Raw genomic sequence first — 12,850 nt, 5'->3', positions numbered from 1 at the left:
AAACCAATAACAATGATTGTCTATACTTTTTGATAAAGAATGGGAGCTAAGAGGATGCGGAACAGGATAGGACATAAAAAAGGTAAAATAATGAAAATATTTAATGATTGATGTTCCCTTCTATTGATTACATTATACATACTTATGAATGTGGCATGGGTTTAAAATTATTGAAATGCAAAATTCATTAAACAAAAGCTATTTTCTATCATTTACCTCTTTGTGAAATAGGGATATAACAGAGGTTGCTTAAGCAAAACTAGATGGTGAGTAATCATACCTAAACAGCTGTTAATGTTTTCATGATATTTGTTGAAATAGATCCTCTGTATTCTTTTTTTTTTTTTTTTAAAGTTTATTTATTTTTGGGACAGAGAGAGACAGAGCATGAACGGGGGAGGGGCAGAGAGACAGGGAGACACAGAATCGGAAACAGGCTCCAGGCTCTGAGCCATCAGCCCAGAGCCCGACGCGGGGCTCGAACTCACGGACCGCGAGATCGTGACCTGGCTGATGTCGGACGCTCAACCGACTGTGCCACCCAGGCGCCCCTCCTCTGTATTCTTTTTACATATTCTATCCCCATATCAAACTAGGCAAGTATCAGGCACTGTTTCTTAAAAGACTTAAATACAGTTCCCTTGTTGAGATTAAGCCACTCATTAATACTACCGGGATTATATTTTCAAATCACAGAGTACAATAACATCTAATGAAGGTAAAGTGAAGAGATCACAATTTTATACTTTGTTTCCAATTTTACAGTTAACTCTATCTAGCAGATTTTAAGGAGGCCCTAGCACTCTTTATCAACAAACTGTCCATCTCTTTTATTTAAGTCTTGAGCATTGAATTAGCAAATTTTGACTTCTAATCTGTTGATTTCTTAGTTTAAAATATGTAGGGTCAGTGTGGAACAGATGGATTTAGTAGCTTCTGAAAATCCTTACATGTGAACTGACTGTTAAAAATTTTCACCTTAGAAGGAATATCCAAGTTCCAGGAGTTCTGACACTGCTCTTTATAGTTGCCTATGGAGGGATGGTTCAGAACACAGCAACATCATACTTTCTTTCCTTCTCTTCTTCCTCCATTTGGAGAAGTACATGATAGAATTTTTATCTAGCTTTTTCAACAGATGCAATTAGAGAAGGTTCCATGTTCCTCTGCTCTAATAAACTTACAAATTTCAATATCTGATGCCTAAAGAGTAACTTGGTATATTTAACCTATTCCATGCTCTGGATTTTGTTGCCCAAAAGCAAGGAGATCACATACACTATAATCTGAAAGGACTTAATTTTCTTTTCCTATTTGGTCTACATGCACCATCTGGTGGTAAAGTAGTGCATTTCAAGTGGTGTGTGTGTGTGTGTGTGTGTGTGTGTGTGTGTGTGTACGTGTGTTGGGAGTATGAACATGGGAAAGAGAATTTCAATATACATTCCTAAATACTGATTTAGATTAACAATGCAATCATTTTGTAGCAAATAACTAATAAAATACTGGGCCACTACTATATTTATAGGCCAGAACAGGAAATAAAGGGGAGGAAAACTCATGCTGAAAAGTAAAATAGCTTTCTCTTAACTTACATTAACTATAGCTCTTATAAGTCATCCCTAGAGTAACACTTATTTATTGTGCTAATGTTCTTACTGAGGCAAAAGTCAAACATTGATAACCATTGTAAAACCATTTTATTTATTTTTAATTTTTAAGAATTACAATTGTTGAAAGTATGCATCTTCTTCCTTATATTAGTAGTTAGTATAAGTCCAAGTCATAGAATTTTAAAACTACAGGGCACCACAGACTAATGCACTATTTTTACAAATGCAGTAATGTAGTAGCTGAGACTCAGAAATGCCAAGTGACTTGTCCAAGGTCATACTGGTAATTAGTGGCTCAGCTCAAATAAGAAACTAGATGTTCTAAGTTTCAGTCTAGGAATATAAAACCAAAAAATATACTCATATACAATGGTCAAATACCTCTGAATGAAAAGATATACCCTTGACTCAGCTACACAGTGCTTCAGAGCACTAAGATGTGAGTTAATAAACACATATTAGTTTTATTCTAAAATTCTGAGTACAAAGAAGTAATAGGAGAAATGCATGTATCATAAAGCTATGGAAAAGATTTTCTAACTAGCAAAGATCCCTTTTATATATATGTTCAAAGGAATATTTTTCAATTTATATACAACTGCTACATTGTAAAGATGGTGTAAAAAATTCCTTTTCCCCTTTTAACTGTTTCAGAATCGGAGATCTGTTTCTACAGAGTAGGTACCCACTGGTAGATTTAGTCATAAACTATGTTCATAGCTCCCTCTCATGACCATTGAATGAATACTATATAAGCCTCTTTTATTCTTGCTGTTGTATTCAACTAACAGCTCACTGGTTAAGTTTTAATTGCTTCCAATGAGGTCAGCAAAGGTATTTATCGAAAAGCCCTGAATAAAAAGGCTCCACACACACACACACAAGCATACACGCTCTCACACAGAGAGAAAATCCTCTTGCCTGTTGATTTATGGAAACAATTATGATTCTGCTGGAGAATTTCTCAGCTAAGAAATAGTTTGTAGCTACAGTAGAGAGGCTCAAGTTGCACAAGGCAGACAACAGACATGGAATTCTTGTGCATCCAGCTGTTATCAACAGAACAAGTAAGTTACTGCTATTTGTTTTTAAAAATAATGCAGAGTGGATTTCTAGTAGTTTACTTCTTTCTCTTGTTTTAGTGCTGAGGGGAAAAGTAAAGTTACCAGATTTTTGAGCCTTGTAATTATCTATAGTAATTACGCTGTAGAACTTTACATAAAGTTCTCCAGACAATACTGGCATTTAACTTGAGAAATGTGGGTAGTTCAAGAGAAAATAATTGATTAACCACAAACATAAAAGCATACAATAAACAAATCTAGGGAAAGCATTTATACTTTGTTAGTAGTAATTTTAGGACTTAATTTAAATCAATAGCTCTAATTGCAGGATGTTTCTTACCAAACAGCAATCAGAATAAATGGTACAATCATATTCTGATTTGTCTCTAGTAATGTATAACTTTTCTAAATCTACATATAGAGAGATAAAGATGTTGACATCCTCTGTGAAAGTTGTTTTAAATGTGCCTTCACAGTACCAACTACACTGCATGTTATAATACTATTTACCCACTAACATTTATACATACAATGTTTCATCTTCCCCTGCCTCCCCTCCCTATTCCTAATGTCTCATGGCAAACAGAAGTCCAGTAGTAAACAGTGTCGCAGCAACTGAACTTAGTGCAACCTGTTTTTATAAGGAAATACCAACTGAGAGTTATTTAAGGAGGAATCCTGTATTGTTATCAGGAACTAAAAGGATAAGGATAACAATTTGGAAAAAAAAACAACTACTCTTTCTTAAATCAATCTACAATTCACAGATAGGAAGAGGTCAATGACCTAGGAGCAACAATCAACTCAAGATTTAATTTTCATTATGTTATTCATGAACACCCGGAGCACTACACTATAATGCGCAAATGGATACTGACATGGATCCTGCCAACTTTGCTCTACAGATCATGCTTTCACATTATCTGTCTAGTGGGCACTATATCTTTAGCTTGCAATGACATGACTCCAGAGCAAATGGCTACAAATGTGAACTGTTCCAGCCCTGAGCGACATACAAGAAGTTATGATTACATGGAAGGAGGGGATATAAGAGTGAGAAGACTCTTCTGTCGAACACAGTGGTATCTGAGGATTGATAAACGAGGCAAAGTCAAAGGGACCCAAGAGATGAAGAACAACTACAGTAAGTAATGTCTTTTATTTATAGCACGGCTTATGAACCTTAATCTGTGAAAGAACCATTTTTCAAGTGACATGCTTTCTTACTTTTCTTTTTCAATTTTTTGAAAAAAAAAACCCTATCATCTTCTAATTTCTCTAAATTGGGATCGTTGAACTATGTTTCCAATAACATCTTCTGGGAACAGGTCAAATCTACTAATATTATGGTTGGAGCTGATAACCCAAGCCAATTTGAAAATATAATCCCTATGTCCTACGGTCAAAATGTTTGTAAGTTACGCAAAATATAAATGATATTATTCACACTGAGATGGAAATCACTGTCCTCAAGCAAAACTCATTAGGAACTCTAAAAGAGTCCTCAGTAAATGCTCAACAAAAACTTATTAGTGTGAGGAACAGAAAATTCATTTTAAAAAAACAATTAGATTTTCTTTGAAAGAATATTTCTGTGGTGCAAAATACATAATCTGTGCTCAAAAATGCTTTCAGGGACTTGTGCAATCGTATACAGTTATAAAACAGAAGGGAATCTGTCCATCTGTTCATGTCAGAATGAGTTTGTATTAGGTTGTTTGTTTAATTACCTAAGCAAGAAAATAGGTTCCTCCTAACATTTTCTTTAAATCTTCCATGCCATAATTTTGTGTTACCTTAAGAGAAATGTAAATGTGAAGGAAGAAATAAAAGTGAGTTGCAAGAGATGTTAAGTCCATGATTTTCTGTTAGTGTACCTTACATTTTCTCCAAGAATTAGTTATTTTTGTCCTATTGAAATATCAGGGTTGGATTTGTCATTTAGAAGTTATGATGAACAAACAATTTCAATAGTATTAAATTTAATAAGGTAGAATATTGGATATAAATAGTAAGAATTTAAAGTCCCTGAATGAAAATAAATGGTTTGTATTACTAGCACTTGAACAATGTTATTATCTTATCATCTTATAATATTATGCATATTAAAGTCAATTGAAAAAGAATGCCTGGGGATGATGGTGTAAACATTTGCTTAAGCACTTGCAGTGCATTTTGCTTAAGGCTTGCAGTGAGTACTTGAAACTTTTGTTGCTTGTTTAATGAATGGTTTTTAGGGATTTTTTAAAAAGTTTATTTATTTTAGAAAGAGAGCAAGAGCGAGCAGGGGAGGAGCAGAGATAGAGGGAGAGAGAGAATCCAAGCAGGCTCCTTACTACCAGCCAGAGCCTAATGCAGGAACCATGAGATCATGACCTAAGCTGAAATCAAGAGTTGGACGCAACCGATTGAGCCACCCAGGTGCCTTGGTTTTTAGGCTTCTTAACTAACGAGCCAATAAGTGGGAAATTGGGGAATTATATTTCCAATATGAAAATGAGAGGATCTTCTTTTTAAATATAATTGATATAGAACACTAAGGCCTTTTTAATGGATTATTAATAGTTATAGTTTAATTATTACTGGTATTAGTAAAATTATCATGTTAGTCTTGGAAGATTGTTCTGATTATACTAAACTTTAGCTAAAGAAATTACTATTTGGAGAAAAGTTCTGTGGATAGCCACTTCTATATGAGCAACAGAACTTGGATTATAATCAATTTATTTAAAAGTTATGAGATTTATCATGAATAATGGAATCTGGTAGAAGAGACAAGAGGACAGAGCCCAGGTGGAAGTTATGATGCATAGGTCTATTCCCTATCTGTGAATAATTTTGGAAAAATTTTTAATTCTTTCCAATTTTCAGTTTTTTCATCTCTAAGATATGGGGTATATACAGATGATCTCTAATACACTCACTAGTTCTTACAGTCTATTCTATTCTAAACCATAACATAAGTATGAACAGATCTAAGTACTCATTATGTAATTATTATATACTTTGAGTGAGATAAGTGAATATTATCTCCATTATAAGATGAGCCATCGGAACTAATTTGAAATTGTACCAGTATGGTTATCAAATCTAAACACTGTGTAGAATTCTTCTACATGGCCACTAATTCCTTTTGAATGCTTTTGTCAAATAATGAAAAAGTGAAAAATTAGAAGTAAAATCCAGTGAAAATGAATAGTATACGTAATTATTTGGGATGAAAAATATCTACAACTGGGATGCATTCATATATGTGTTTTATTTTGTGTTAAAGTTTCTTAAAAACCACTAAACTCCGGCATTTGTACGCATACACAAAATGCCAAAGTTATTTTATATCTGAAACACAATTTAGTATTAACCTTGAGTAACCATAAGGCCAATTTGGCACACCATTTCTCCTCTATTCTAATTCTACAGTGAAAATGAAACAGAGAGAGAGAGAGAGAGAGAGAGAGAGAGAGAAACTCTTTCTGTATCATTAATAGAATGCCACAATACTAATGTTCATAAAGACATGGTATATATTATATAGTCTTCACATCTATAAGCTTTTCATAGGCTGTATATATAAACATACTTTCTTGATAGGGTGAATTCTCCTGGAAAGGGAAGCTTTCAATGGGATCCTTTAAGTAAACCCTAAAACTGTTGTCAGGTTGTGTTGCTATCCTCTTGAAGAAGGGGTCAGTCAGGTTTCACCATAGTTAAAAAGAAGTTAATCCACAATTGTCAACAGGAAATCCTAAGATACAAAAGTAATTACTTCACTGAAAAATATGGAGAATAACTTATTAGAAGAGAATTCTGATATTCATTTCCTGTTATTTAAGGGGCAGCCTTACTAATTTTAAGTGTGAATGTCCCCTACATAAAACATGCAAATTGACACATGTGAAGTTGAAGCTACTGTATCCAGGTACAAAGGAAGTGCTCAATAAAATTTGTTTAAGAAGTCAAAGAAGAACAAAAAACTTGAAATTATAAATATGAAAACTATTAACATTCCTCAATCATTAACTGAATGAATGAACAAATGAACAAGAGATATTTCCTTCCTATTTACAATGAGAGTAAAAGGTGATTGGATTGTCTACTGGAGTAAAATGCAGCAGAGTTCAGAAAGTGTGATACATCAGAATAGCACTTTGAATTTCATTTTCAGTGTTCTGATCCCATAAATTTGTTAGCTGGTTGTTAAACGCCTTCTGTGGAGGTCTTTTAAAATGGTATAGATTTAAATGTCTTAGATGATAAAATTTTGCATGAAAAGTTAGATGTCAGCTGTGTGAAACATAATTGTTCTTTGAGTTACTATGAGGTCCCCACTCTTTTCTCGTGGCTTTGCTTTGGATGAAGAGGAAAATTACCTGATGATATTAATAGGTTTTGAAGGACTGCTTACTTCACTAGCAGAAGGATAACCTCTTCATAAAAATGTGATATTGCTAAGAAAATGGACTGGGGTGAGTAGAAGAGGTAAAAAAAAAATATGGGTATATATTTTTGTTTCCAAAAGACTGGGTTGGGTAGGTAGATGGAAGGCCTAGAGGAAGACAAGGGGAGTGGTATGGAGCCAGATATGACAGCTCATGTCTCATTTTTTAGGAAATTTTAAAAATTACTGAAGCTATCCTGGGTTGTGAGGATCTCACTTCAGTCTTAATTTATAGTGTTGTCTTGTGAAGTATTTTAAATTTAGATTAGAAGGACTAAATTGCAGGAAAAGCACACCAAGCAACCCAATAAAAATAAGCCTTGTATTAGTAGACAGATAAGTAAGACCCAACTATATAAATGTAGGAATTCAAGAGAGGCCAGGAGATGCCAGACCACATTTCTGACACTGAGGAGAGAGGAGTTGTCACTGGAGAACTGGTCCTCAGATTGCATACTAGTCTCACCCAGGAGGCAAGAAAAGTCTGTCTTCTCTGATGATTCCACATTTAGCCTTGCAGTATGTTTCTAAGCAATGCAACTGGAACCTAACCTGAACTAATAATAAGGGTAATAAAAGCATAAAATGCCCAGTAATAACATCTTAAAGGGATTTGTAATGGATGGTCAACACTTCTACTGCTGTCGTTAGAGCTCTCCTCTTGGAGACAAGGTGAAAGGGTAAATTTAGATAATTTTTGGACCAGGCACTCCATCAACAGACAGAGTCAATCAGTCCACACCTGACAGAAATAACACTGCTGTTTAAGCTGGGACTCGAGGTGCCAAGTGAGAGATGGCAGCAGCGCACTGGGCAACTGTCAACCGCCCTGCAAGGCAGATGTGGAACAAAGAACTCAGTCCCTCAAGACAATTTTCTTGCTTTTGGTGTTCAGTTACTCTTCTCAACAATGGTCAATATCACCCATTCCTTTTAAGAAGAAATCCTTAATTGTGCTAAACCACTGATTCAAGAAAAAGTATGCTTCACTTAGTAGAATTAAGCATTGTAAGTTCCATAGCAAGCAAAGAGTTAGCCATTCTGAAAGCTAGCCAATGATTTGGCAACATTCTCTTTTGGATTGTTAGACTGTGACGGGATATGGCCTAACAATTGGCAAAAAGCAAATAAACACAGTGTTGTGGGATTTGACTTTGGCCACAGAATCTCCAGCAATCCAGTTGTCAACAATTCTTTGGATAAGATCCTACTCAGCACAAATCTCTGCTAATAGCTAGCGAATATACATACCACCTCTAAATATGGAGACAGTAAACTTGCTTATGCTCCAAACAGCTCTTAGCCATTTATCTAAAAGAACAATAATTCACATTATCAAAACAAAATAAGAAAACCAGGGCAACCACCTTAAAAAAATAGACAATGAGGAACATATCTATGGATTTGACCCACAATCTGAGAATTACTGACAAAATGGTACCCTGTAGAACTGGTGGCTTGCATTCCCTTGAGTAAGTTAGGTTGTCAAGGCCTTAAATTAGGGGAAGATGGATAAACTGCTGTGGAGCAGATTTGGAAATATTAGCTACCCTTTGAGAATTCTAATAATAAAGATTATTTTTCATTGTATAGTTTTCCTCTTTTTTTTGAGGGGGGGTGGCTAATACAAGTGTCTGGCACTTGCAAAATTCAAATAATTTATTGCCACAGGTGTATCTCTTATTTAATTTGTAAATCCTTATTTGAACTGACCATCATTTTCATTTATATACCAACCCAGAGCATATGAACATGTATTTTCCTCTGTGACTCAGCTGTATTACAACTCTTTAGCCTACAGTTTTAGAGCATTCAGAGACCCAAGTGAATTGGAGAGAATGCAAGAAGTCTGCTTTCAGATACATAAAAAAATTCCCTTTTCCAAGTTTCCCTACCTCTCAGCCTTGGCTAAATATTATAATCAGCTAGGGAACTTAAAAAAAATACTGATGCCAGGTTCCACCCACAAGGACTCTTATTTAATTCATTCGGGGCGCAGCCTGGGCACCAGGAATTTTAAAAGCTCCCCAGATAATTGTGACATGCTGCCAAACCTGAGAAGCCCTGGATCACAGCAAAGGTTCATGTTAGATTACTGGGAGACCACAGTTCAATTAAGTCAGAATCCTGAGTAGGTGGGAAAGACTCAGGCATCAGTGTTTGTTAAAGTGTTCTAGTGATTTTACTGTGCTGATGAAGTTAAAAAACCACTAGTTAATGGGACCAAGGGTTCTAATTCAGCCTGGATCCCCTCAGGTGTCCCAGGATTATTTTGGAACCCTGGGATGGCTCCATAGTTAACTTACACCCCGGAGGATTTCAAAATGGGCCTAACAGGAATGACTGTCTGAATTATGCATTGAGGAAGTTCTTCCGGGTCCATTTGACCTCTCTGACAAATCTCTGTGGCTCCAATATTTGGTGAACTGGCCTGGAAATGCATGTGATGACATCTCTGTAGCTACTATGTAAAAAGGCTTCTTTGGTGAATGAGTTCATCGCAGGGAAGAATAGGTCCTGTGCCACAGTCTCAGAATGACAGGCAGATCTGAATCTCTTCTGACACTTTCAAGTGGTGATGCAGTAGGGGACCTGGAGTACAGACATCAAAGCCAGCTTACTTGGCACTTAAATGAGCCACTTATGACCATGGACTCAGATGTCCCCAAATTAGGCTCTCACCTCTTATGGCCACCCCACAGAGTTCAAGGCAGTGATTTAAAGAGACAACCTCAAGTCTAGAAAACCCAGGGCAGGAAGAAGCCAGAATCCTAGAGGGTCTATCCAGATTACTGAAAAGGATATGAAACTAGAGGTTTGTTTTCTGTGTAAGTTTGGGATTAAAGTAAGCTTTCTTTTATTTCTAAGGATCCTAGCTTTCTTTTTCTGTATCAAAACTTCTGGTAGCACAGTAGCTTCTTTTACATGACTGTTGGAATATAATACTTTTCTATATTTTAATTTCACATATGGCACACAGAAGAAAAGGCAGAGATTGTGCATATCTAAGTAATATGGGGAAAAAAAGAATTCATTAAATGAAATGGGCTTCCATACAAATTCCTTACTTTTCTGAACCATCTCCAAACTTTCTTTTTTTAAAAACACTTTATTGAGGTATTTTGACATATAAAAATCTGTACTTATTTAATGTACACAACTTGATGAATCTGTACATCTGTGAAACTATGATCACAATCTATGCCATAAACATATCCATCACTTCCAGAAGTTCCCTCCTGCCTTTTAATTTATTATTATTTTGTGATAAGAGCACTTAACATAAGATCCATCTTTTTAGTAAATATTTAAATATGAAATACAACAGTATAAACCATAGGCACTACACTACAAAGTGTATCTCTAGGACTTATTCACCTTGCACAGTTGAAAGTTAGGACCCTTTAACTAATATCTCTCTATTTCTCCCTCCCCCAAACCCCTGGCAACCACCTGTCTACTCTCCACTTCTATGAGTTTGACTATTTTAGATTCCTTCTGTAAGAAGCATTATGTAGTATTTGTCCATCTGTGTCTGGCTTATTTCACTCAGCATAATGTACTCCAGGTTCATATCCAGTCTTTCTACACACAAAATAGGTTGGAAAATGAAAATCCTCTGCCCTTCACATGGTTCAGAAAGCCACATTAAAGAGTCACTGAACACTTAACCATTTCTTGACCAAGACTTATATCTACATTTGAGATTATATCTGCCCCTGACTTAGGTGGAGAAGCTATACCTAATTTGCTAACAAAGCAAATGTCATTAAAGCTATTTACCTTAGCTGCACAAAAGGGTTTGTGTAGTAAAATATAAAGACAAAGGGATTCGGATGAGGAAGCAGATAAATGAATTATCTAATATTCATGTCCAGGTAAAATTTGCCTTTAGAACATCATTCTCAGAGGTAAAAGATGTGATGCATACTGGGGAGAATTGGCTCTAGAGATTCTCTGTTCCAGTCGACTTCCCTGCAGAAGAACGTAATCACTTCTCCTGGAGTGGGCATGAGTACTTGCTATAACCATTAGCTAGTGTCCTTCTGAGAATAAGTAGATTGACAACATCTTTGCAAACAGGAGAAGAAATAGGCAAGAGAGGAAAGGAACAAAGGACTTTATATAAAAATAAATGGATTTTGCATTTTATTTTTTTGAAGATTTTATTTTTAGGTAATCTCTACACCCAACATGGAGCTTGAACTCACAACCCTGAGATCGACTTGTACTTTTTACCAGCTGAGCCCTCCAGGTGCCCTAGATTCTGCATTTTAAGCTTAGGGTGGATTTAAACACAAAGGATCCTCGTAAAACATGGCTCTGTTATCTTTTTTTTTTGATGCACTTAAGGAATAAGGGCAATGGGATGCAATAATGGATAAGACAATAGTGAGAGAATTTCTGAGATCAAAACAAAACTAAATAGTGTACAGAGGGATTGAAATAACAGATTATTGCAGATGACACTCAAATAGCAGGTTTGAATCCATTAAATTTGTGCCTAAAATTGTAATAATTTTTGTTTATTTATCAGGACTATACTCAAACTCAGTTTATATTTATGATTAATATAAGACAAATTAGGTATATTTCAATATCCTTAAATACTATACTTATGCTAAAATTATCATGTAATATTTTATATTTATCTGCCTATTTGAAATTTAGATGTAATTGTAGATAATGTTGAGAAAATGCTTTGGGATCAAATTCAGAATCAACTCAGGATGCAGATTTTTCTTAAAGCAGCAATTCCAAACTTTGTTTCTTAGAACACTAGTGTCCCTCGAGATACTATGGTGTTGTGTGCAGCATAGTTTCTATGGCTAATTCATTGGGAAATATTAGGTTACATAAAGTTGAGCAAGTTTTCACAGTAGAAATTCTCTGAGCCTAATTTATACTAATATAAATTGCAAAACTCCAGGAGATTCTGTATGGTTTCTCAAACTTATTTGACAACAGAATACACTGCTCCTGCCCCCCAACTCTCCCCTCCGATTTAGGTAAAACATTTAAATTTCATTAAATTTCAATTTGAGAGTTATTGCCTAGGGATCTCTCTATGGTGTAGTGAAGAACTAAATCAAGCTTCCACTCAGCTGTTTGTTCCAAATAAAAAGGCTACAAAATGGACCTGAGGCAATATTTTAAGAATGACCTTGAACCAAGAATTTGTGCCAAAGTCAGGAGGCTGCATATGATTTTGGATAAGCAGGGTAGCATTTTGGGTATAGATGTAAGCTGGGCTGAAATCCAAAGATTTGCAGTGAGATTTAAGTTTAGCTTGAAGCTCTTTTCTGAGTTCTGGGCAGCTTAAAGGACCATTTTCATAATGTGAAGTGATGTCCAGTACCTATTGTTTGCAACTAGAAACTGACCAAAACATTTCCCAACCATTAACCTAAAAATGTTTTAGGATTTTAATGTGATTGAAGAATTCTTACTTATGTACCTAAAAACAATAAACTTTGACTTTTAGTAGCTAGAGCCAAAGTTTCAAGTTATTTCAATTGCATCAATAAAGAACAAGTTTTATTTACTGACCAAAAACTATTTAGAAATTTTAAATTTAGCATAACCTGAAGAAGTGCTAATTTAATGAATTAATTTCAATACCCTTTGAAGAGGTCACTTATTGGAGACATTAAATAGAATTGCCTTTTCCAGCCATATGTAGCACATTTGCCTTGTCTTACATTTCTGTCTCTTTGCATTTGGCAATGCCACTA

At 35.3% G+C, this 12,850-nt stretch overlaps 2 protein-coding genes across 3 annotated transcripts in view; one reads left to right on the top strand and one right to left on the bottom strand.

Moving 5' to 3' along the window:
- FAM227B (family with sequence similarity 227 member B) overlaps window positions 1–12,850 on the bottom strand; it is a 198,683-nt gene that overhangs the window by 70,712 nt on the left and 115,121 nt on the right.
- Window positions 2,374–12,850, top strand: part of FGF7 (fibroblast growth factor 7) — a 57,781-nt gene continuing 47,304 nt past the window's right edge. The window contains exons 1-2 of one of the 2 annotated variants that reach the window (XM_030318226.1): window positions 2,374–2,680; window positions 3,445–3,821. In XM_030318226.1, the coding sequence (XP_030174086.1) occupies window positions 3,536–3,821 (286 nt within the window). In that variant the 5' untranslated portion in view covers window positions 2,374–2,680; window positions 3,445–3,535. The remainder of the gene's footprint in view (window positions 2,681–3,444; window positions 3,822–12,850) is intronic. The other variant, XM_030318227.1, reaches the window with a different exon arrangement.

The sequence above is a fragment of the Lynx canadensis genome, chromosome B3, assembly GCF_007474595.2.
Source record: "Lynx canadensis isolate LIC74 chromosome B3, mLynCan4.pri.v2, whole genome shotgun sequence".
Lineage (NCBI taxonomy): Eukaryota > Metazoa > Chordata > Mammalia > Carnivora > Felidae > Lynx > Lynx canadensis.
Note: the sequence above shows the minus strand (reverse complement) of the source record. Positions and strands in the feature narration are given on the sequence as shown.